This window comes from Eumetopias jubatus, unplaced genomic scaffold (assembly GCF_037043125.1).
Source record: "Eumetopias jubatus isolate StellerSeaLion01/CBP00866 unplaced genomic scaffold, mEumJub1_p1.0 scaffold_17, whole genome shotgun sequence".
Taxonomy (NCBI): Eukaryota; Metazoa; Chordata; class Mammalia; order Carnivora; family Otariidae; genus Eumetopias; species Eumetopias jubatus.
In genome coordinates this window covers 5,427,085-5,444,759 of record NW_028274823.1, presented here as the reverse complement: position 1 = coordinate 5,444,759, position 17,675 = coordinate 5,427,085, and the positions used below count along the sequence as shown (strand labels likewise).

Sequence of the window (17,675 nt, the reverse complement as noted above, 5' to 3'; positions counted from 1 at the left end):
AAGATAAAAAGATTTTGCACAGCAAAAGAAACAGTCCACAAAACCAAAAGATAACCGACAGAATGGGAGAAAATATTTCCAAATGACATGTCAGATAAAGGGCTAGTATCCAAAATCTATAAAGAACTTATCAAACTCAACACCCAAAGAACAAATAATCCAATCAAGAAATGGGCAGAAGACATGAACAGACATTTTTCCAAAGAAGACATCCAAATGGCCAACAGGCACATGAAAAAGTCCTCAACATCGCTCGGCATCAGGGAAATCCAAATCAAAACCTCAATGAGATACCACCTCACACCCGTCAGAATGGCTAAAATTAACAAGTCAGGGAACGACAGATGTTGGCGGGGATGCGGAGAAAGGGGAACCCTTCTACACTGTTGGTGGGAATGCAAGCTGGTGCAACCCCTCTGGAAAACAGTATGGAGGTTCCTCAAACAGTTGAAATTAGAACTACCATTCGATCCAGCAATTGCACTACTGGGTATTTACCTCAAAGATACAAATGTAGGGACCAAAGGGGTACGTGCACCCCAATGTTTATAGCAGCAATGTCCACAATAGCCAAACTGTGGAAAGAGCCAAGATGTCCATCGACAGATGAATGGATAAAGAAGAGGTGGTATATATACACAATGGAATATTATGCAGCCATCGAAAGGAATGAGATCTTGCCATTTGCAACAACGTGGATGGAACCGGAGGGTGTTATGCTTAGTGAAATAAGTCAGTCAGAGAAAGACATGTATCATATGACCTCACTGATATGAGGAATTCTTAATCTCAGGAACAAACTGAGTGTTACTGGAGTGGTTGGGGGTGGGAGGGATGGGGTGGCTGGGTGATAGACATTGGGGAGGGTATGTGCTACGGTGAGCGCTGTGAATTGTGTAAGACTGTTGAATCACAGATCTGTACTTCTGAAACAAATAACGCAACATATTTTAAGAAAAAAGAAAAAGAAGAAGATAGCAGGAGAGGAAGAATGAAGGGGAGTAAGTCAGAGGGGGAGATGAACCATGAGAGATGATGGACTTTGAAAAACAAACTGAGGGTTCTAGAGGGGAGGAGGGTAGGGGGATGGGTGAGCCTGGTGACGGGTATTAAAGAGGGCACATTCTGCATGGAGCACTGGGTGTTATGAAGAAACAATGAATCATGGAACACTACACCAAAACAAATGATGTAATATACGGTGATTAACATAACAATAAAAAATTAAAAAAAAAAAAAAAGAAGACTTCTTTCATCTTTTCAGTCCAAGATCTGTCTGACTTGATGTGCTTGAACTTCTGAAGCATGAGTCAGAAAGTGTCACCCAACTTTAGGGGTGACCAAGGAGAAGCAAAGTCAAAAAGAATTTGTTCCTTCTCTCTCTGGCTTTCATGCTGATGTCAAGAGGACATTTGTGAGGAGGGCATGGGTGTCTCTAAGATAGTTACCTTGTGACAAATAAGAGGTAAACTTTCACTGAGAAATACATTAAATTCCAAGGCTGAGTCCAGTGCTAATCCGCCCTTTAGGTGTTGACAATAGGTCTTCACATGTTTTAACTACACCATAGGTATTCGTCACAGACATCTGACTACAGACTTGGTCACCAAAAGAGACAGTCCAGTTGCAGGCAAAACCCTCGTGAGCCAATGCCAGGCAGAGCTCCTGACTCCAGTCCCATTTCTCATTCCTTTACGTGCCCAGAAGCCACCACCCATATTCAGGTAGCCAGTGCTTGGCATTCTATCTCCTCCCTACAATCAGAACCCAGTTGAAAGAAGAGTCTTGCCCTAGACATTTACAGATAAGGATGGATTTAGTTTGGTGATAAAGTTGTGGATTCAAACATTTTGATCCTAGACTTTAATTAAGCGGCCAAAGGCTCTGCTTCTGTTTCACAGGAAGTCAGGCCTTGACTGATAGTTTGGAAAGGAAGCTGAGATGGTGGAGCTTTGGCCCTGCCTCAGAAGTCAGAGCTGTTCTGGGGCCCCAGGGTGGCTCAGTCGGTTAAGCATCTGACTCTTGATTTTGGCTCAGGTCATGATCTCAGGGTTGTGAAATTGAGCCCTGTATCAGGCTCCATGCTCAGCGCAGAGTCTGCTTGAGATTTTCTCTCTCCCTCTCCCTCTGCACTCCCCCACCCAACTCATCCTCTCTCTCCCTAAAATAAATAAAGAAAATCTTAAAAAAAAAAAAGAAGTCAGAGCTGTTTACATGACCTGAGCCCCAGCCCTGCCCTCTCCCAGAGTCTGCCTATCTGATACTTAGGTTCTGTTTTTAATAAGCTTGAAATGCAAACACAAATCCTGCTAATGGAACTTTAGCTGAGAATTCAATGAAGACAAGAGATGAAGTTGTCTTGTTCACTCTTGTGTCTCCTGGGCCTAGAACAGAGCAGGTGACCAAAGTATAGATATCCAGTGAACAGTAGACGGAACACCTCTTGAGTGAAACATTGTTTGATGGGATTGATTTATGCCGTGCTAGTTGCTTTTGAAGGCAGAAGTCTTTCCTGTGGACATATGCCGGGGTTGAACAATTGATTTAAAAGGCTTCCTACTCTATAATTTTGGTTAGCACATATGAGAGGTGATTGCCCTTTGGCCAGCTGTCAGTGTGGGAGGAGAGTTCCCCGCCCCCAGTCATGGGGCCAGGTGGTACTGTCAGGTGATCTTTTGAGTTGGGGAGGGAAGGCCAGTATGCCAGGAACAATTACAGGGCTATATTTGAGAAGGACTCCTGATTCCTTTACACAGCATTCAAGGCCTTTTTTTTGTGATTTATTCCCTTTAATGAATGTTTACTGAACAGCTACTGTGCTAGTTTCCCGTATCAAAAACACCCCAAAATGCACTGACTTAAAACAATAAATTATTTAGTATTGCTCACATTTCTGCAGGCTGGGGTGGCTGATCTAGGCTCACGGTGCTAGACACCTCTACTAACCTTAGCTAGGCTTTTTCACTTGTCTGCAGCTGACTGCTGGCCAGAGGCTATGAGCTAGCTCTACCACACGGGTCTCTCATCTTCCTCCTAGGATCACAGGTCGACACGGGTGTGCTCTTCTTAGGGCAAGGACAGAAGTGCAGGAGGACAAGCACAACCATGAAGTGCTCTTCGTGTTTTTGTTGTACTATGTCTTCTGAGCCAATGACAAAGTCAAGGAGTTGGGACATACACTCCGTCCATAGAAAAGAGAGAAAAGAGGAGTGGATATATCTGAACAAAGATTTAATCTACCGTATCAAGCATGCACCAGGAGTATCCCATCAGCTTCACTCACCAGTTGAGTCTTTGTACTCTTACAGGTCCAGCCTTCCAAACATATGAGTAAAGGAGTGCCATGGGGGTAGATGGCAGAGGAAGGAAGAACCACCATCCATTTGACCTCATCTGTGGTGAGATAATTTGGACTTATTATAGATTTATGTTTAAGCCAGTAATTCTTATCTGTAGGGGAGGGAGATCTCAGGAAATCTGAGAATGTGATGAAAGCTTTGCTTTATTTTCCCAGATGAATGTCCATACACGCAGAAGCACAGTTAGCAACATATAATTTTAGAGGAGTTAAGGGCTCCAAAGCCCATCTATGGATCTCCTTGGGATTTCATGGATGTCTAGTCAAGAGCATCTGGTCTAAAATCTTCTAACTGGAAGGCCCGGAGAAGTAGGGATAGGCCTGAGTTATCAAGGACTTTTGGAAAGCCTGTTGACATCAGACTCCCTGGGGAGTCTGTTCCAACTGAGAATTAGACCTTGAGGGACTCCAGGTTTTGCAGATTTGATACTGTCCCTGGATCTCCTATACTGAACTGTTTCCAAGTGATATGGATTTAATTCAACAAACAAAGAAAGCACCAGCAATATACTCAGCAATATCTTCAGAAATGTGAAGTTCCCACGAAGTTCCCAGGAGACAAAGCAAACACTGGAAAAGAAGAGAAACATTAAGCCATTTAAGGCACTATATGGTTAAGCATCCAAAGGACGCCGTCACGGTGAGTGCAAAATATGTCTCAGACAGTTGTCTTGCAAAATCTCTGAGGATGCAAAGGGGGATGTGGGCCTTAAGATTGTGGAGAGCTGCTCTGCCCTGGAAAAGTAGGGTAACAAGAGACAACCAGCTAACTCACTGTCATTTCTAGAGGAAGGATCAGGTCATGAGCTGGGGTTGGGGATGGAAATGAAGGATGTAAGAATAGTCAAGTGATGGGTTGGGGAAATGGTACCAAGAGAGTCCCATTAACATAGTGCTTCAAAGACACAGAAGATTAAACTTCAAGTGGCCATGCGTGTGCGCACGCGTGTGTGTGTGTTGGTTGGTCAGGGGCAGGGCATTTGAATTTCATAAGTGCTGTCTCCTCCAGAGCTGAGTAGATGAACGATGTTGTAGGTCCATGAGTGGGGACTGTGGCACACTGTTTGAACTGTGGTCTCTAAAGTCACACAGAACTGGGATCAAAGCCTGGCTGTGCCCTTCATAAACATCACCCTTGATGTCGGGCAGGCTGTTTAACCTCCATGAGACTCAGTCTCTTCAAAGAGGGTGGAGCTGGTAATAGTGCCTTCTTAGAATTGTGATGAAGACTTACTGCCCTGACCCAGAGAAAGAGGCTGTGCAATCTGCAGCGTATAGAAAGTGCTTAGTAAATGAACACATCCTCAGGTGTAGTGGTTAAACTTTCTTGTGAAGTAACTAGTCTGTGTAAAAAGGGAGGTTTGGCTTATGTAAATGGGGTGTCAGAGGAGAGAAATGGCTTTCAAGTATGGATCCAGAAGTTTAACAATACCTACAGGTCTCTATCTCTCTCTCTCCCTCTCTCTCTCCCCCCCCCCCACCTCTGTCCCTCTCTCAATCTCTCTCCCTCTTTCCTATTTTCCTCTTTCTCCCTCTTCATCTTCTCTGACTTCTGGCATGGGCCTCCTTATCAGCCAAACATTTTATACATAGTAGTGAAAAATGTTCTCTGTCATCTCCAGATATATCTGGTCCATAGTACATACTTTTTTAAAGTTTTACTTTTATCACATGCACCTGATTTAAAGGATCAGCTAGCTCTAAGGGGGGGGTACTTCTGTGAAAAATACACTTCCTACCTCCTGTTCCATTCCCTGTCTCAGAGTCATCCCTTTCAAACTTTTTGGCTGATTGTCTATTTATCTCTCAATAGCATGATTGGTTTTGCTTTTTTATTTTTCAGCATTATAGCATGATTTTTTTCTGTACAAATTAGACAATTCACCCCACTACAGAAATGCACTATTTCCAAAATCTAGCTCCCAATTTAGTTAAATTACCCTTTGTTTAGATCATTGTTCAATAATTACATTACTGTAACTGTGCAAATGATACTCTCTGCTGAGTCAAGTGGTTAACTGTGATTACTTTTGTTTCTTACATAACTTTGTTTAATTGGAACAAATGTCTTTTGCTGTACTTTTGCTTTTCTTTTTCTTTACTTTTCTGTAGATTTGTCACTAAGTCAACCCCAAATTCTCCCATTGTCTAATTCTTCTCTCAAGATATGCAGATATTCTAAGGCTTTCATTTTCTTACAGAAATCTCTCCCAGAATCATCTAGCTACACCAGTCTGGACTTTTTGCCCTTCAGGCCAGGTGTGCACATCTCACTGGGGATCTCTTCTTACCATCCGTCATCCTGGGAAGTTTCTTGCTTTGTCTCCTGTATTGATCTCCTGTTACATGTATCTCACGTTTTCTTTATAGGTGCATATTCTTACTTTTGGTGGAGCATATCCTGAAATGCTTCCTGACAAAGCATGTAGGGGAAATATAATTTGGAGATCTTACATATCTGAAAATGTTTATTATAGTCTGCCACTTAAGGGATAGTTTGGTTGGGAATAAATTCTAGGTTGGATATCATTTTTCTGCAGAATTTTGAAGGCATTGCTCTATTCTCTTCCAACCTCTTACATTATTTTTGAGAATTCCAAAATATTTCTGGTGTCTGAATCTTTGTAGGTAATTTGGAGGTTGTAAGATGCAATGCTGAAATTTTATGATGATGTATCTTAATATGGGTCAAATTGACCTGTAGTGCCAGGCACTTGATGAGTCTCTTCCTTCCCAAAAGTCAGTATCTTCTGTTATGGAAAATGTTCTCGAATTTCTTTATTGATGATTCCCTCTCCTCTCTTTTTTTTTCCATTTTCTTTTCTAGAATCCCTATTATTTATATGTTGGAACTACTGGATGGGGGTGCTATTCTTTAATTATTTTAGTTTTTCTCCTTAGCTTTTCTTCTGTAATGTCTGGGAGATTTATGCAACCCTATCTTTCAATCCTTCTACTGATTTTTTTTTAATAGTTTTAATTTTCTTGAGCTGCTTTTTGTCCTCTAAATGATTTGCTTTATATAGCTTTCTTTTCTTATTTGATAGATACAATATTTCCTCTTCTCTCTGGGAGAATATTAGTGATTTGGTTTTTTTTTTTAAGTTTTCTTCTCTTGCATTCTCTCCTGTTTCTTTCAAGTTACTTTTACTTCATGTTTGTTGGTTTCTTTCAGGATAAAACACTGTTGCTATGGACTTCTCTCCCATTTTCTTTGTTCTTACCAGTTCTGCCTTAATGAATATCTTGTACTCATTTCAGTTGCATCTCTGAATTGTCTGTTTACATTAAGAATGGGCGCTAAAACATCCATAAATTTGTGTGTGTGTGTGTTAGTGGGTACTGTCAGATCTGGACTTTAGTGGATTTCACTTGCCTGGGCTGCTTTTATGTGGGAACCCTAATGTCTGTATCTCTAGGTTTTTCATCTTGAGCTGGGCAGATTCCCCGGAGAAGGTGTTCCATTCTCTTGTCTTGAGGATAAAGACCGGTCTCACAGTGTGCAGGAGCTGTGCCAAGAAAGAGACCCATGGGTCTCAGTCCCGAGCGTAATACTTGTTCAACCTTTGTTTTCAGAAAAGTAACCCCTTAACACCACTACACCCGATTCCCTTGGTCAGGAGACACTCTGCTTTACCGTTTCCGTAGAATAGACCTATAGTCCTCTGCTGGGGCAGAAGTTGTTTGGACATGGGAAGTGGAGAGAGGATGTGGGATTGAATTGAGTCATGTCTTAAACTTCCAGCTGATCCTCTTCTTTTTAGTGCCACCTTCACCACATCCTAAAGCAACTGGTCCCATGAAGACTTAAGAGGGTTAATGGTCTGTTACTAAACTATTTTAATAAGAACCTTTCTCAGGATCTACTTGGTCAATTGCTCATCACTCAACAAAACACTTGCTGTCATCCTCTCTTCCATTCTTTTTGTTCTTATGTGTTTATTTTAGCTGGGTTTAAAGAGACACCAAAAGTAAATGTGTGTGTTTGTTTTTGGTGTTCTTAGAGCTCTTTATCTCCCAACCTCCAAGTAATATCCCCAAAAAGACTATGATAAATATGTTGGATCACATGCCGCAGCTCCCAACTTGGCACTAATCCCTGTGACCTTTGTTCTCTTGAGAATCTGGGTCACCTGCTTTTCCTCATGGTAGACAAAGGGTGACTATATGATCGACAACTATATGAGAATCATACCAAGCAGCAGTTTCCTAAAGAAAGGGATGTAGCACTGACAGCCAGGTAACAAATGTCCCAGACACAGGGCAGCTTTGTCCTCCAAAAGGTGCTGATCTTGAGGAAGCAAGGATTTCCCTCGGTTGCTTTGTATTCAAAAAATGTTGGCTCCATCTCAGAAACACTAGTTATCCAAGCAGAAAGCACCTCCCTTGATGTTTTTCTCCATTGTAAGCTTCAGCAACATCTGTCCACACTTAGCACTCCTGAATCAATTTATTAATGTGGATGCCCATTGGTTTGCAAGGGCAGCAGAGGTTTCCTGGAGAAATTCTATGCCCTGGAGTGAAAAAGGAGGCCATGGCAGGCAGCCTTTTCGGGACTCTGGGCCTGGACCTGGGTATGCACATGGAAAGGGATAGGTGCAGTGCCTTTCCTTTATTTGAGTGACCAGTGACAAAGGGACATGATACTTGTTTCCCTGCTTTCACTTCAGAAGTCCTAAAGTAGGGAAATCCATTGTGGAAAACTTAAATAATCTGTGTGCATTGTGAGGGTAGATGTTCTTTATTCTTGTAAGTATTTTGTGTTCGTCTCTGGAACATGATGCTGGACATTCAAAGAAATAATGCCATCCTGTTTAAGTGTTAAACTCTAAGCGAAACAAACTTGTGGTTTCTTTTGAGACCTCTAGCTATCTATGTCACAATGACACAGTTTAGAAGACAATGCTTTTGAAGGACATTTTTAATGGCAAACTTTAAATGAAGTCAGTCCTTGGTAGCTCAGTGACAATGCCTGTGCATTATTGGCCTTTTCCAACTTAACAAGAACAAAAAAAGAACCAATTAGTCACATATGATGAGATGTGATGACATTTTTACTCCTGAACTTTTCTGGTATAAAAGGGTCACCCAAGGAGGATCTGACAGTAAGTGTGAGGAATTTGGCAATAAAACGACCAGTCTGCAGAAATTTTGGAAAATCCAAAATGATTAGGTGAAAGACTGCTTTTTCCACAAAGAAAACTGTTGAGTTCATATATGCTTTTTTTTACTTATACTTGCCTAAATGAGACTAATCTTAGGTTTTTTTTTTCCCCCTACCCTACAGCTCATTAAAATTCAGCCTTATTCTACTTCTGTTGATTTCTATAATGCACGTGTTCTGGTGTTATCCAGTTCCACCTTCTAAGGTAAGAGTTTTGCCTCTATTTTTGATGCTTGACTAGATGGCTTTTAAGTGTTTAAGTTCAAAGTAATCTCAGGGAATATGGGACAGAAAAGTAATTTCTCTTATTATTAGAGCTTTCAATGAGAAAAAATAAGCAGAGTCAAGAAATTAGTAAAAAGAAGTGTTTATGTGACAAAAATAATGTTAGACTTATTAAAATTTGTTTTAAATTATTTAAGAATTGGCTCCTGCATAGAAAAGCATGCATTTCAGTGTAAAATGTACATAGTTTTGCCCATGACAATTTATTTATTCCACATGTCCACTCATGATCAAAGTGAACATTTAACCATTAAAACTATATTACAAATACAATAGATCAGTTTTTTAGAATAGTGAATTTACCAATTTTACAAAAATGGTAACTTTTTCAGAAACAGAATATAGATAAAATGCCATATCTCAATGAAATATCACATAAAATATTAATTCATGTGTTTATTCAAGAATGTTGATTGTCTAATGTTAATCATTGAACTGTTCAAAACATTCAGAAAATGAACGTCTTTCTTTGGAATTTTTAATACTATTTCTACATGATATTTCAGTTGCTTTAATGTCAATGCTTTGTTTAAAATTTTAAAATATTTTTCATCACTGATAATGTTTTGTATTCACTGAAACTTAACCTGGCATACTGTAATTACTGAATCAATGTAATTCATGAAACTACTTTTAGGATAATGAGATGCTACATAAATCCTAAATAATAGATATATGTCCAAACATAATGATCTAGCTGTTTATATTATTGGTCTTCTTACTAATCTTTGCATCTGTCATTTTTCTATTACTTGTTTACTTAAATTAGCTTCTTTTTTCCTGTTTTAGTCCTATGAGCATTCAACACTAATTGAGTCATTGATTCTATAAGACACCAACCATATTGATCAAGTTGATGAGTCACAACCCATAAATTGGTATCTTTTCTCAAGTGTCTTCCTAATTACTTTCCATTCTTTTCCTGAAGGTTTGTTCATGACATTTCTGTTGAACAAGAGGCATTTGTGTGCGGCTTTTTTTTTTTTTTTTAATTAAGAATGTACTTTCTTCTAATGTACTTACAAATCTGTTTGTCCGTAAATGAAATGTTTCTTCTTTCCATGCATCTTCCATATTTCTATTTTTGCATGTGACAATTTCATTCTCATTATAACTCATTCATGTAGCAATGGTACCAATTTGACTGTTTAAGGTGAGTAATTACAGACAAACAATGTATAGGTTCATGTAATATTTGATGTGAACTTCATAAAGTACATCAACTAGGCAAGTATACCATATTATTCTGTTAACAAGTCAGCTCTGGCAAGGACTCCCTTCAGTGATCAGTAAAGTACATCAGTATTTTTTTAGGGATGTTTTCAGCATCTTATAACCAGAAATGATGCACTTCTTTTGCAATACAAAGGTGGTATCATGAGTATTTCTGGAAAGAACTGGAATGCTTCCCTTCCTGAAATGACTCATAGGCCCCTCCTTGCTGGGGATTTAAAATAGATGGCATTATATCATGCTTAGATTTCCTCCATTTACATAGGGAAAAACACATAGTGGGCGTTCAAATAAGAGTTTTTGATTGGTTTCCCATGACCAATATTTCTGAAACTCTGTCTGACTGTTCCCAGGTCTGTAGTATGTTTCTTTCCCTATAATAAAACCGTTCAGCCCCCTTTTCTTTTTATTGCTCTCATGTGGTTGAGAAATGGGCTTGGAGTCAGGTGTTTCCACTCAAATCCCTGCTTCACCTACAAGCCATTTTTTAAAAAAGATTTTATTTATTCATTTGAGAGAGAGAGAGAGAGAGAGAGAAAGCGAGAGACAGAGCACAAGCAGGGGGAGGGGTAGAGGGAGAGGGAGAAGCAGACGCCCTGCTGAGCAGGGAGCCCAATGCCTGGCTCGATCCCAGGACCCCGGGATCATGACCTGAGCTGAAGGCAGGTACTCAACCAACTGAGCCCCCCAGGTGCCCGACCTACAGGCCATTTAATTTCCTCATTTATATGCAACTAATGAATCATTGAACACTACATCAAAAACTAATGATGTACTGTAGAGTGGCTAACTGAACATAAAAAATAAATAAATGTATTTCTTATTAATGAAAAAAATAAAACTGAGAAAATGATAATACACTTTATACATAGAGCTTTCTGAGGGGATAAAATGAGGTGATGCACATAAAGGATTTACCACAAAGAAGATCATTGATACATTTTTGCTCCATTTATCGATAGAACTTGCAGTTGTACCTCATCAGTGTGTACATCCTCTGAAACCACAAAGGAGGGGATGTAGGACAAATGTTGAAAATTCTTACTTGATCTCTGGGTCAGGCCCACTTTTTGGAACTGCCAGCCCTGTTCCTTGGGACATGGCCCTTTGCTTTTTACTTGGTTCCTTTATCTGGAACGTATGGGGTTGAACTGCATATACTCGATGGCCAGTTTGAACTCTTGATTCCAGACATGTACTTCCTTCAAGACTAAGTACCCCCACACTATCCAGGCCTTCAAACCACTGATGAGAAACTGAACCAAAGTCAAAAGATGAAGATGCTATTGTTCAAGTAGCAAGATAGCCTTATGGAAAACCTTGGTATAAATGACCCAGGACAAATATCAGAGGGAAAGTGTTTCCAACTGAACCCTGAAGTTTGGTTATCATGCATTGGTTTTCTTAGCGATTTTTTTTAAAAACTTTCTAGGACTAATTAGTGCCACTTGAAAGATTCTTTATAAAGTAATAGCAACAAGATGACTATGTATGGTGTATGATGCAAATCCCAAATGACAGCAATTACGTAAGTAGTATAAAAATTAGATGAGAGAGTAGAGAGCGCTAAACAATATTTTGTATTTAAATAAAGTATATGTTGTGTTCTAGCAAAATTTCTCCCTCAGAAAGGTTGGAGACATTGGATTTATAGCCTTAAGATTTTGAAAATTGTTACTATTGAAATAAACTTTTCATCCTAAAGCTGTATTCTCTCCCTCTTCCCCCCTCTGAATTGCCAGGTCCCTGATTACTTTCTCATCCTGTTGAACAGCTGCCCAACCAGGATGGACAGGAGCAAGGGACTAGATTTTCTAAAGCCCATTTTTGAGAAGATGTTTATGAAAAAGTCCTTTCGCAATGGAGTTGGCACAGGGATGAAAAAAACTTCCTTTCGAAGAGCAAAATCATGAATAAGTTTGCAAAGGACTCTGGGAATTAATCTCAAACTTTGTAGAGTGTGACTAATGTGCTAAAAGTCAGTTATTTCTTTATCATTAAGCATTGGTGTGCTCTCATTTCTTAAATATCATTTCTCTCTGAGGTGGTAGAGAGTAAATTGAGTTTAAAAAAAATGTAAACCTGCCTCAAACTTCCCTTTCAAGAGAATAAACTATTTATGTGATCAGTTAGCAACTTCCCTCGCTAAGGACGGACACATTTGCTTTGATCTTGAATTGTCCAGAAAGTGTGAGCATTTTTTTACTGTAAGGACAATGGTATGATTTCTTTCCTGCCTGTAATACTGTAATATCATAATACTGCTTTCTTTTTCTTTTAAATACCGCATTCTGAAATGACTCAACATGGCCAATTCTTTTGAGATGTGCTATTTCAGCTTCTAAGAGAGTCTTGTGAGATTAGCCAAAGTTAAGATTTATGCTACCACTGTATTTTCCTCACTCAATTGATTGATACCAGAAACAAACATCACCAGTACCCTCTGGGAGTAATTCTTGCTGTTCTTTCCCACAAATATACTTGGACATGGATTTTTGTTTTGTCTTGGAAGTTTGTTGTTTCCTTTTATCTTAAAACACAGAAACACTGCTGGTAACAATAATGACAACAGAGAGACTGCTGGTTGCTTGCGGTGTCAGGGAGCACTTTGTGAGCCGGTTCTCCCAAGTTGTGCTGATTAATGCCCCACTCCTTCCGTCTCCAGGGAAGACCTGGACTTTCCTTCCACTGAAACTCCTGACATTCCTTTTTTTTTTTTTTTTTTTTAAGTAGGCTCCATGCCCAGTGTGGAGCCCAACATGGGGCTTGAACCCACAACCCCAAGATCAAGATCTGAGTTGAGATCAAGAGTCTGATGCTTAACCAACTAAGCCACCCAGGTGCCCCCTGACATTACTTCTTTTAAAAGGATAATGCAACATTGGTTGATGGGTTATTTCTTCCAAGGCCTAACTTTAATAAATGTGTATGTTCATGTCTGATTCTGCAACACGCTTAGGGCATTCTGACCAAGAAAATCATTATGTTTTCCACTTCATTCTATGTGTATAGACACAGATGAGGTGAAAAAGTCCTCATGCACTTAAAAAAAAATGGGCTAGGGACCCTCATGTCCTTTTGCTTTCTGTCCCTATGGTCCTGGCCTTTGTTCCTATGGGGACAGCTTTAGAAATCTAACCAGCTGCCAGCCGCAGCTCCACCCTTCCTACCCGCTATGACCAAACTTCTTTAGGAGCACCTGGAAATGCGGCGAAGGAATTTATCTGTTTGTTAGGTCCTGTCTGCTCACAGGCTCTGTAGCACCATGAGGCCTAACAGGTGAGATGCAAAGTACTTCCAATAAACTGGAAATTCCAACAGCAGATTGTCAAGGAATCTAGTATCCTTTTTTTTATCTGCCTGGCATTATTGGCAAGGAGGCTAACTACCTAGCCCAGTAGGTGTTATTTGCTCCTGTGAAGTTGACAAATAGTTGCTGCCTTAATATGCTCCCGGTAAGTGCGGTGTCCATTGGGCATCTTGTGTAGGGAAGAGATTATTGTTGCAAAGAAATCTTCCAGATTTTCTATCTGCGTTTATATGGATTAGTTGGAGTAATAAAACACTAAAAACATAATTGGAAAATTTTTTTCCTACTTCTGGATTATAAAATATCATTCTAACCTCAGGGGGAAAAAGGCCTATGGAAAAGTAGTGGCACTCTAAAAACTGTATTAGACAAAAAACTGGCAGTAGGGAAAGTTACTTTCTGATAAGAAATTGCACCTCTTGCTAAGATTTTAGGAATAAAGTGTTTAAGATGAAAAGTACTTCCAAGTCGTGTTGGGATAGTGTCCTTAGAGAGGTGACCAAAGGCTAACCATGTCAACCTTGGGGAAAGTGAACCCTAAGCCAGTGTAGAAACCATGTGGCCAGGGGACTGTATTCAGTCCTTGACACAGTTCCTGCAGGGCCCTGAGCCTGCCTGCTCCCAAGGCTGCAGGGAGAATGGCCTTGAGTGGCGGGAGGTGGAGATGAGTTGGTCGCCAGATGTTATGACTGTTTGCCCTTTCCTTGTCATCTGGGAGTGTTGATGGAGGCCTGAATTTCACCTTTAGAGTCAGCTGCCTCAGACAAAGCTTTGGAAGCCCTCAGAATGCATACATCCCAAGGGACGAGTAACGCTATGAGTTAGTTCTGGTCAGCTGTACCTTAACCTGCTTAGGTTTCATTTCTTACCTGGAGAGAGTTTTTTTGAAAGAGAAGGAAAAGAACTCGTGAGGCCCATGGTCACCTGGAGGGAGGATGCAGGTGTGGAGAAGGTGTGCACAAAGCAGGACTGGGCAGGCAGGATGCCACAGACCCATGGGCCACATGGACCTGCTTGGACCCAATGCAGTGTTTCCTCAGTTGCACAAACTTGCCTGAGCTTCTAGAATCTTTCTGAGCCCAAGTTTCGTCACCTATGAAATAGGGCTAGGAACACTGACCTTATAGGATTATTTATTTGCTTAGTCATTTGTTGATTCATTAACTTGACCAATATTTATTGAGCACCTAGTATATTCCAGGGAGAGCGTTCTAGGCAATTGGAATGCAATCATTAAGAAAACAAACCAAATTCCCGCTCTCATTGATCTTTTATTAAAGTGGGAGGGGAGTTAGAAAAAATGATAGTTTTGTTAGATAGTGATAAATGATAAGGGGAAACAGCAGGAACGGGGAGAAGGGGGGTGGAGGGGTAGGAGTATCAGTATAATTTCAGATAGTGTTGTCAGGGAAGGTGTTGCTGAGGATGAGTAGTAAGAATTCCAAAATTTCTACAGTGGAGTGATCACGGAGAGGGTGGCAAATGGAACCAGACGGGTAGGGGATTTGTGCAGAGTCTTGTCAGAACTTTTGTTTTTCCTCTGAATGGCATGGAAAGCCTCTCAAGAGTGTTTAGCAGAGAAATGACATTATCGAATATATCTTTTAGCCATCATTAATTTGTAGGCATGAGAAATAAAATGCATACCTAAGAAGTCTCAATCATAGCGTCAGTAATTCTTTCTGTGATTGACACCCAGGAACTCAGGTTCCCTTCCTTCCCTGCCTGTTTCACAATTCTACCCTGGGAAATAATTACACTGTGAGCTGGAGCCTGTGGTTGGGCAAGGACCCTGGGAAGGCAGAGCTGTCACTCTACAAGGAATCTTGATGAGAGATCTGATTCTCATCCCTTCAACTAAACTCATCTTGAAGGTGAAATTCTACTTTTATGTTTGAGTGAGGAGCATTTTGTTCTTACATTTACTGAAAATTCCATAGAAGCCTCCCAAATTTTAAGGGAGGGATGCATGGGCGTGTGAATTTGTGGGTAGAAAACCCAAGCAAAGAAATACAAGAATTAAGGTTTCAACTCACATACATGAATTTTGGGATGCTCATCGCATTTTCTTTCTCCTGGCAATTTATCTCTAATGCAGAAACATTAAAAACCAAAAAATGACGTCTGCTACAAAATTTCCACTCCAGACACTTAGCCTCATTCATTTTTGAGCATTCCCAAGGAGGAGCAACATTTTAGGGAAGGAAAATCTGAAAACAATTGGATTCCATTTCCCACATACAGTAAGACCCAGAATACAGCAATTTGACTCAAAGTTCCATTTCTACGCTCAATATTCTCAACTCTTTCTCGCCTGTCAGACAATAACAGCAAAAAACAAATATCCAAGTGGCTGCTCTCTGCCCCTCCCCTCTGGACTCATTTCTCTCTGCTAATTTTCATGTGGACTCATGTGTTAAGGTAGAGGTGGGTTTCACTGTCAATGGAAAATTATTGCTTTACTTCCTCTCTATGACGAAAGATTGTTTTCTGGGTGGCCTGACAGCTCCTCTGAGCTGCCTGTGATTGACTGTGTGGCCCATACCTCCTCCTTTTCATGAGTGCTGTGCCCACTTTCAACTACCACCCTTCTGGGGTATGAAGCTTTCCTGAGCAGCTGACACTCCAGTTCAGTCTGTTTCTCCCTGACTAACAAATCCATTCTCCTGCTTGCCCTGCAAAAAGTGAGACAGCTGCTAGGATCTCTCTTCTGGAGCACACACCATGGTGGATCCAGCCGTGCAGGTGCAGGATGCCTCTCCATGGGATAACAAAGACCCACACCAGGTCCTGCAGGCATTGTCCAGCTGCTGAGCCTTCTGTTCCTGAGCTCGCCGTCTATGGTGTGCTGTTGACACTGAGCCTGGGCCTTTTGGCTAACCCCTTCCTGGCTGACCTCTGCCCATCAACTGTTAAAGCTCTAGTTGAAGCAAACTTGCAAAAAAAAAAAATCTAAAGAGATCTGTACTATGTGGGACTCAATGTGTGGTTGCAAACAGATTCCTCCGCAGTAATAAACAAACTCCCACTTACCAGGTTTGGGGTTTTGCAAGTGCTTTCCATATACTGTCCCATTTACACCCTCCATAGCCCTGTGGTAAGACACTGGGATGTTGTTATTCCCATATATAGACAAGGAAACTGATCGTGATCTTTCTTATGGGGGATCAAGGTCAAATACCTGGTAAATGGCAGGTTTGCCTTGCCCAGAAGATAATGTCAGGCAATGAATGGAAGAAAAGGAAAAGAGAAACCAGAGAAGGCATATGCAATTATTAATTTTATGTGGCAACTTGACTGGGCCATGGGGTGCTTAGATACTTGGCTGAACATTATTTCTGGGAGTGTCTGTTTCTGGCTGAGATTAGCATTTGAATCCTCAGACTAAGTAAAGCAGGTTGCCCTACCCATAGTAGATGGGCTTCATCTAATCTGTTGAAACCCTGAATAGAATATAAGGCTGAAATAAGAAAAGAATTCTCTCTCTCTCTCTCTCTCTCTCTGCCTCACTGTCTTGGAGCTGGGACATCAAGTCTTCTGCTCTCAGACTCAGATCAGACTGGAACTTAAACCATGAGCTCTCCTGCTTCTCAGGCATTCAGACGCAGAGTGGGACTATATTATTGGCTTTCCTGAATCTGGACTTTTCAGCCTTCATATTTGCATGAGTCAGTTGCTTATAATAATAATCTCTTATTATCACTCTCTCTCTCTCTCTCTTTGTCTGTCTTTCTTTCCTTCCTCTATATACATTCTATTGGTTCTGTTTCTCCGGAGAACACTGACTAATACAGTGTATTTGTTTTCTACTGTTATATAACAAATTACCAGAAAGTTAGTGACTGAAAACAACACACATTTGTTATGTTCTGAGGGACAGGAATGCAGATATACCTTAACAAGTTACCCTAATTCAGGGCTTTACAAGACTGCAATCCAAGTGTCACCCGGGATTATGGCCATGTCTCAAGGCTCAACCAGGGAGGGATCCATTTCCATATGCATGCAATTGTTGGTAGAATTCAGTTCTTTGTGGCTGAAGACCTATGTACCCCAAATTCTTGCTGGCTATTGGAGGGAGACCACCCTCAGTTCATAGAGACTGCTATCAATTCTTTGCCAGGTGGTCTTTGCCAGGTATGTCCATCATAAGAAGTTATGGGTGACTATCCTGGCTATGGGAAATAACCATCTATCTCTAGACTGGAGCCCTAAGAAAGAGGAGGAATCATATGAAATGTGACTGACTGGATGTAGGCAATGTCTGGTAGGAAGAGTCTGTGATGTGCTTCAACCACAAGTTTATGCATGTCAGCCAAGCTTCT

At 40.7% G+C, this 17,675-nt stretch overlaps 1 protein-coding gene across 1 annotated transcript; it reads left to right on the top strand.

The window, feature by feature from the left end:
- The first annotated feature begins 8,403 nt into the window (after positions 1-8,403).
- NPS (neuropeptide S) lies at positions 8,404-11,953 on the top strand. Its single transcript, XM_088020092.1, has 3 exons — positions 8,404-8,531; positions 8,646-8,727; positions 11,783-11,953. The coding sequence occupies exons 1-3, from the start codon at positions 8,404-8,406 to the stop codon at positions 11,951-11,953; spliced, it is 381 nt and encodes a 126-aa protein (XP_087876218.1).
- Positions 11,954-17,675: the final 5,722 nt, after the last annotated feature.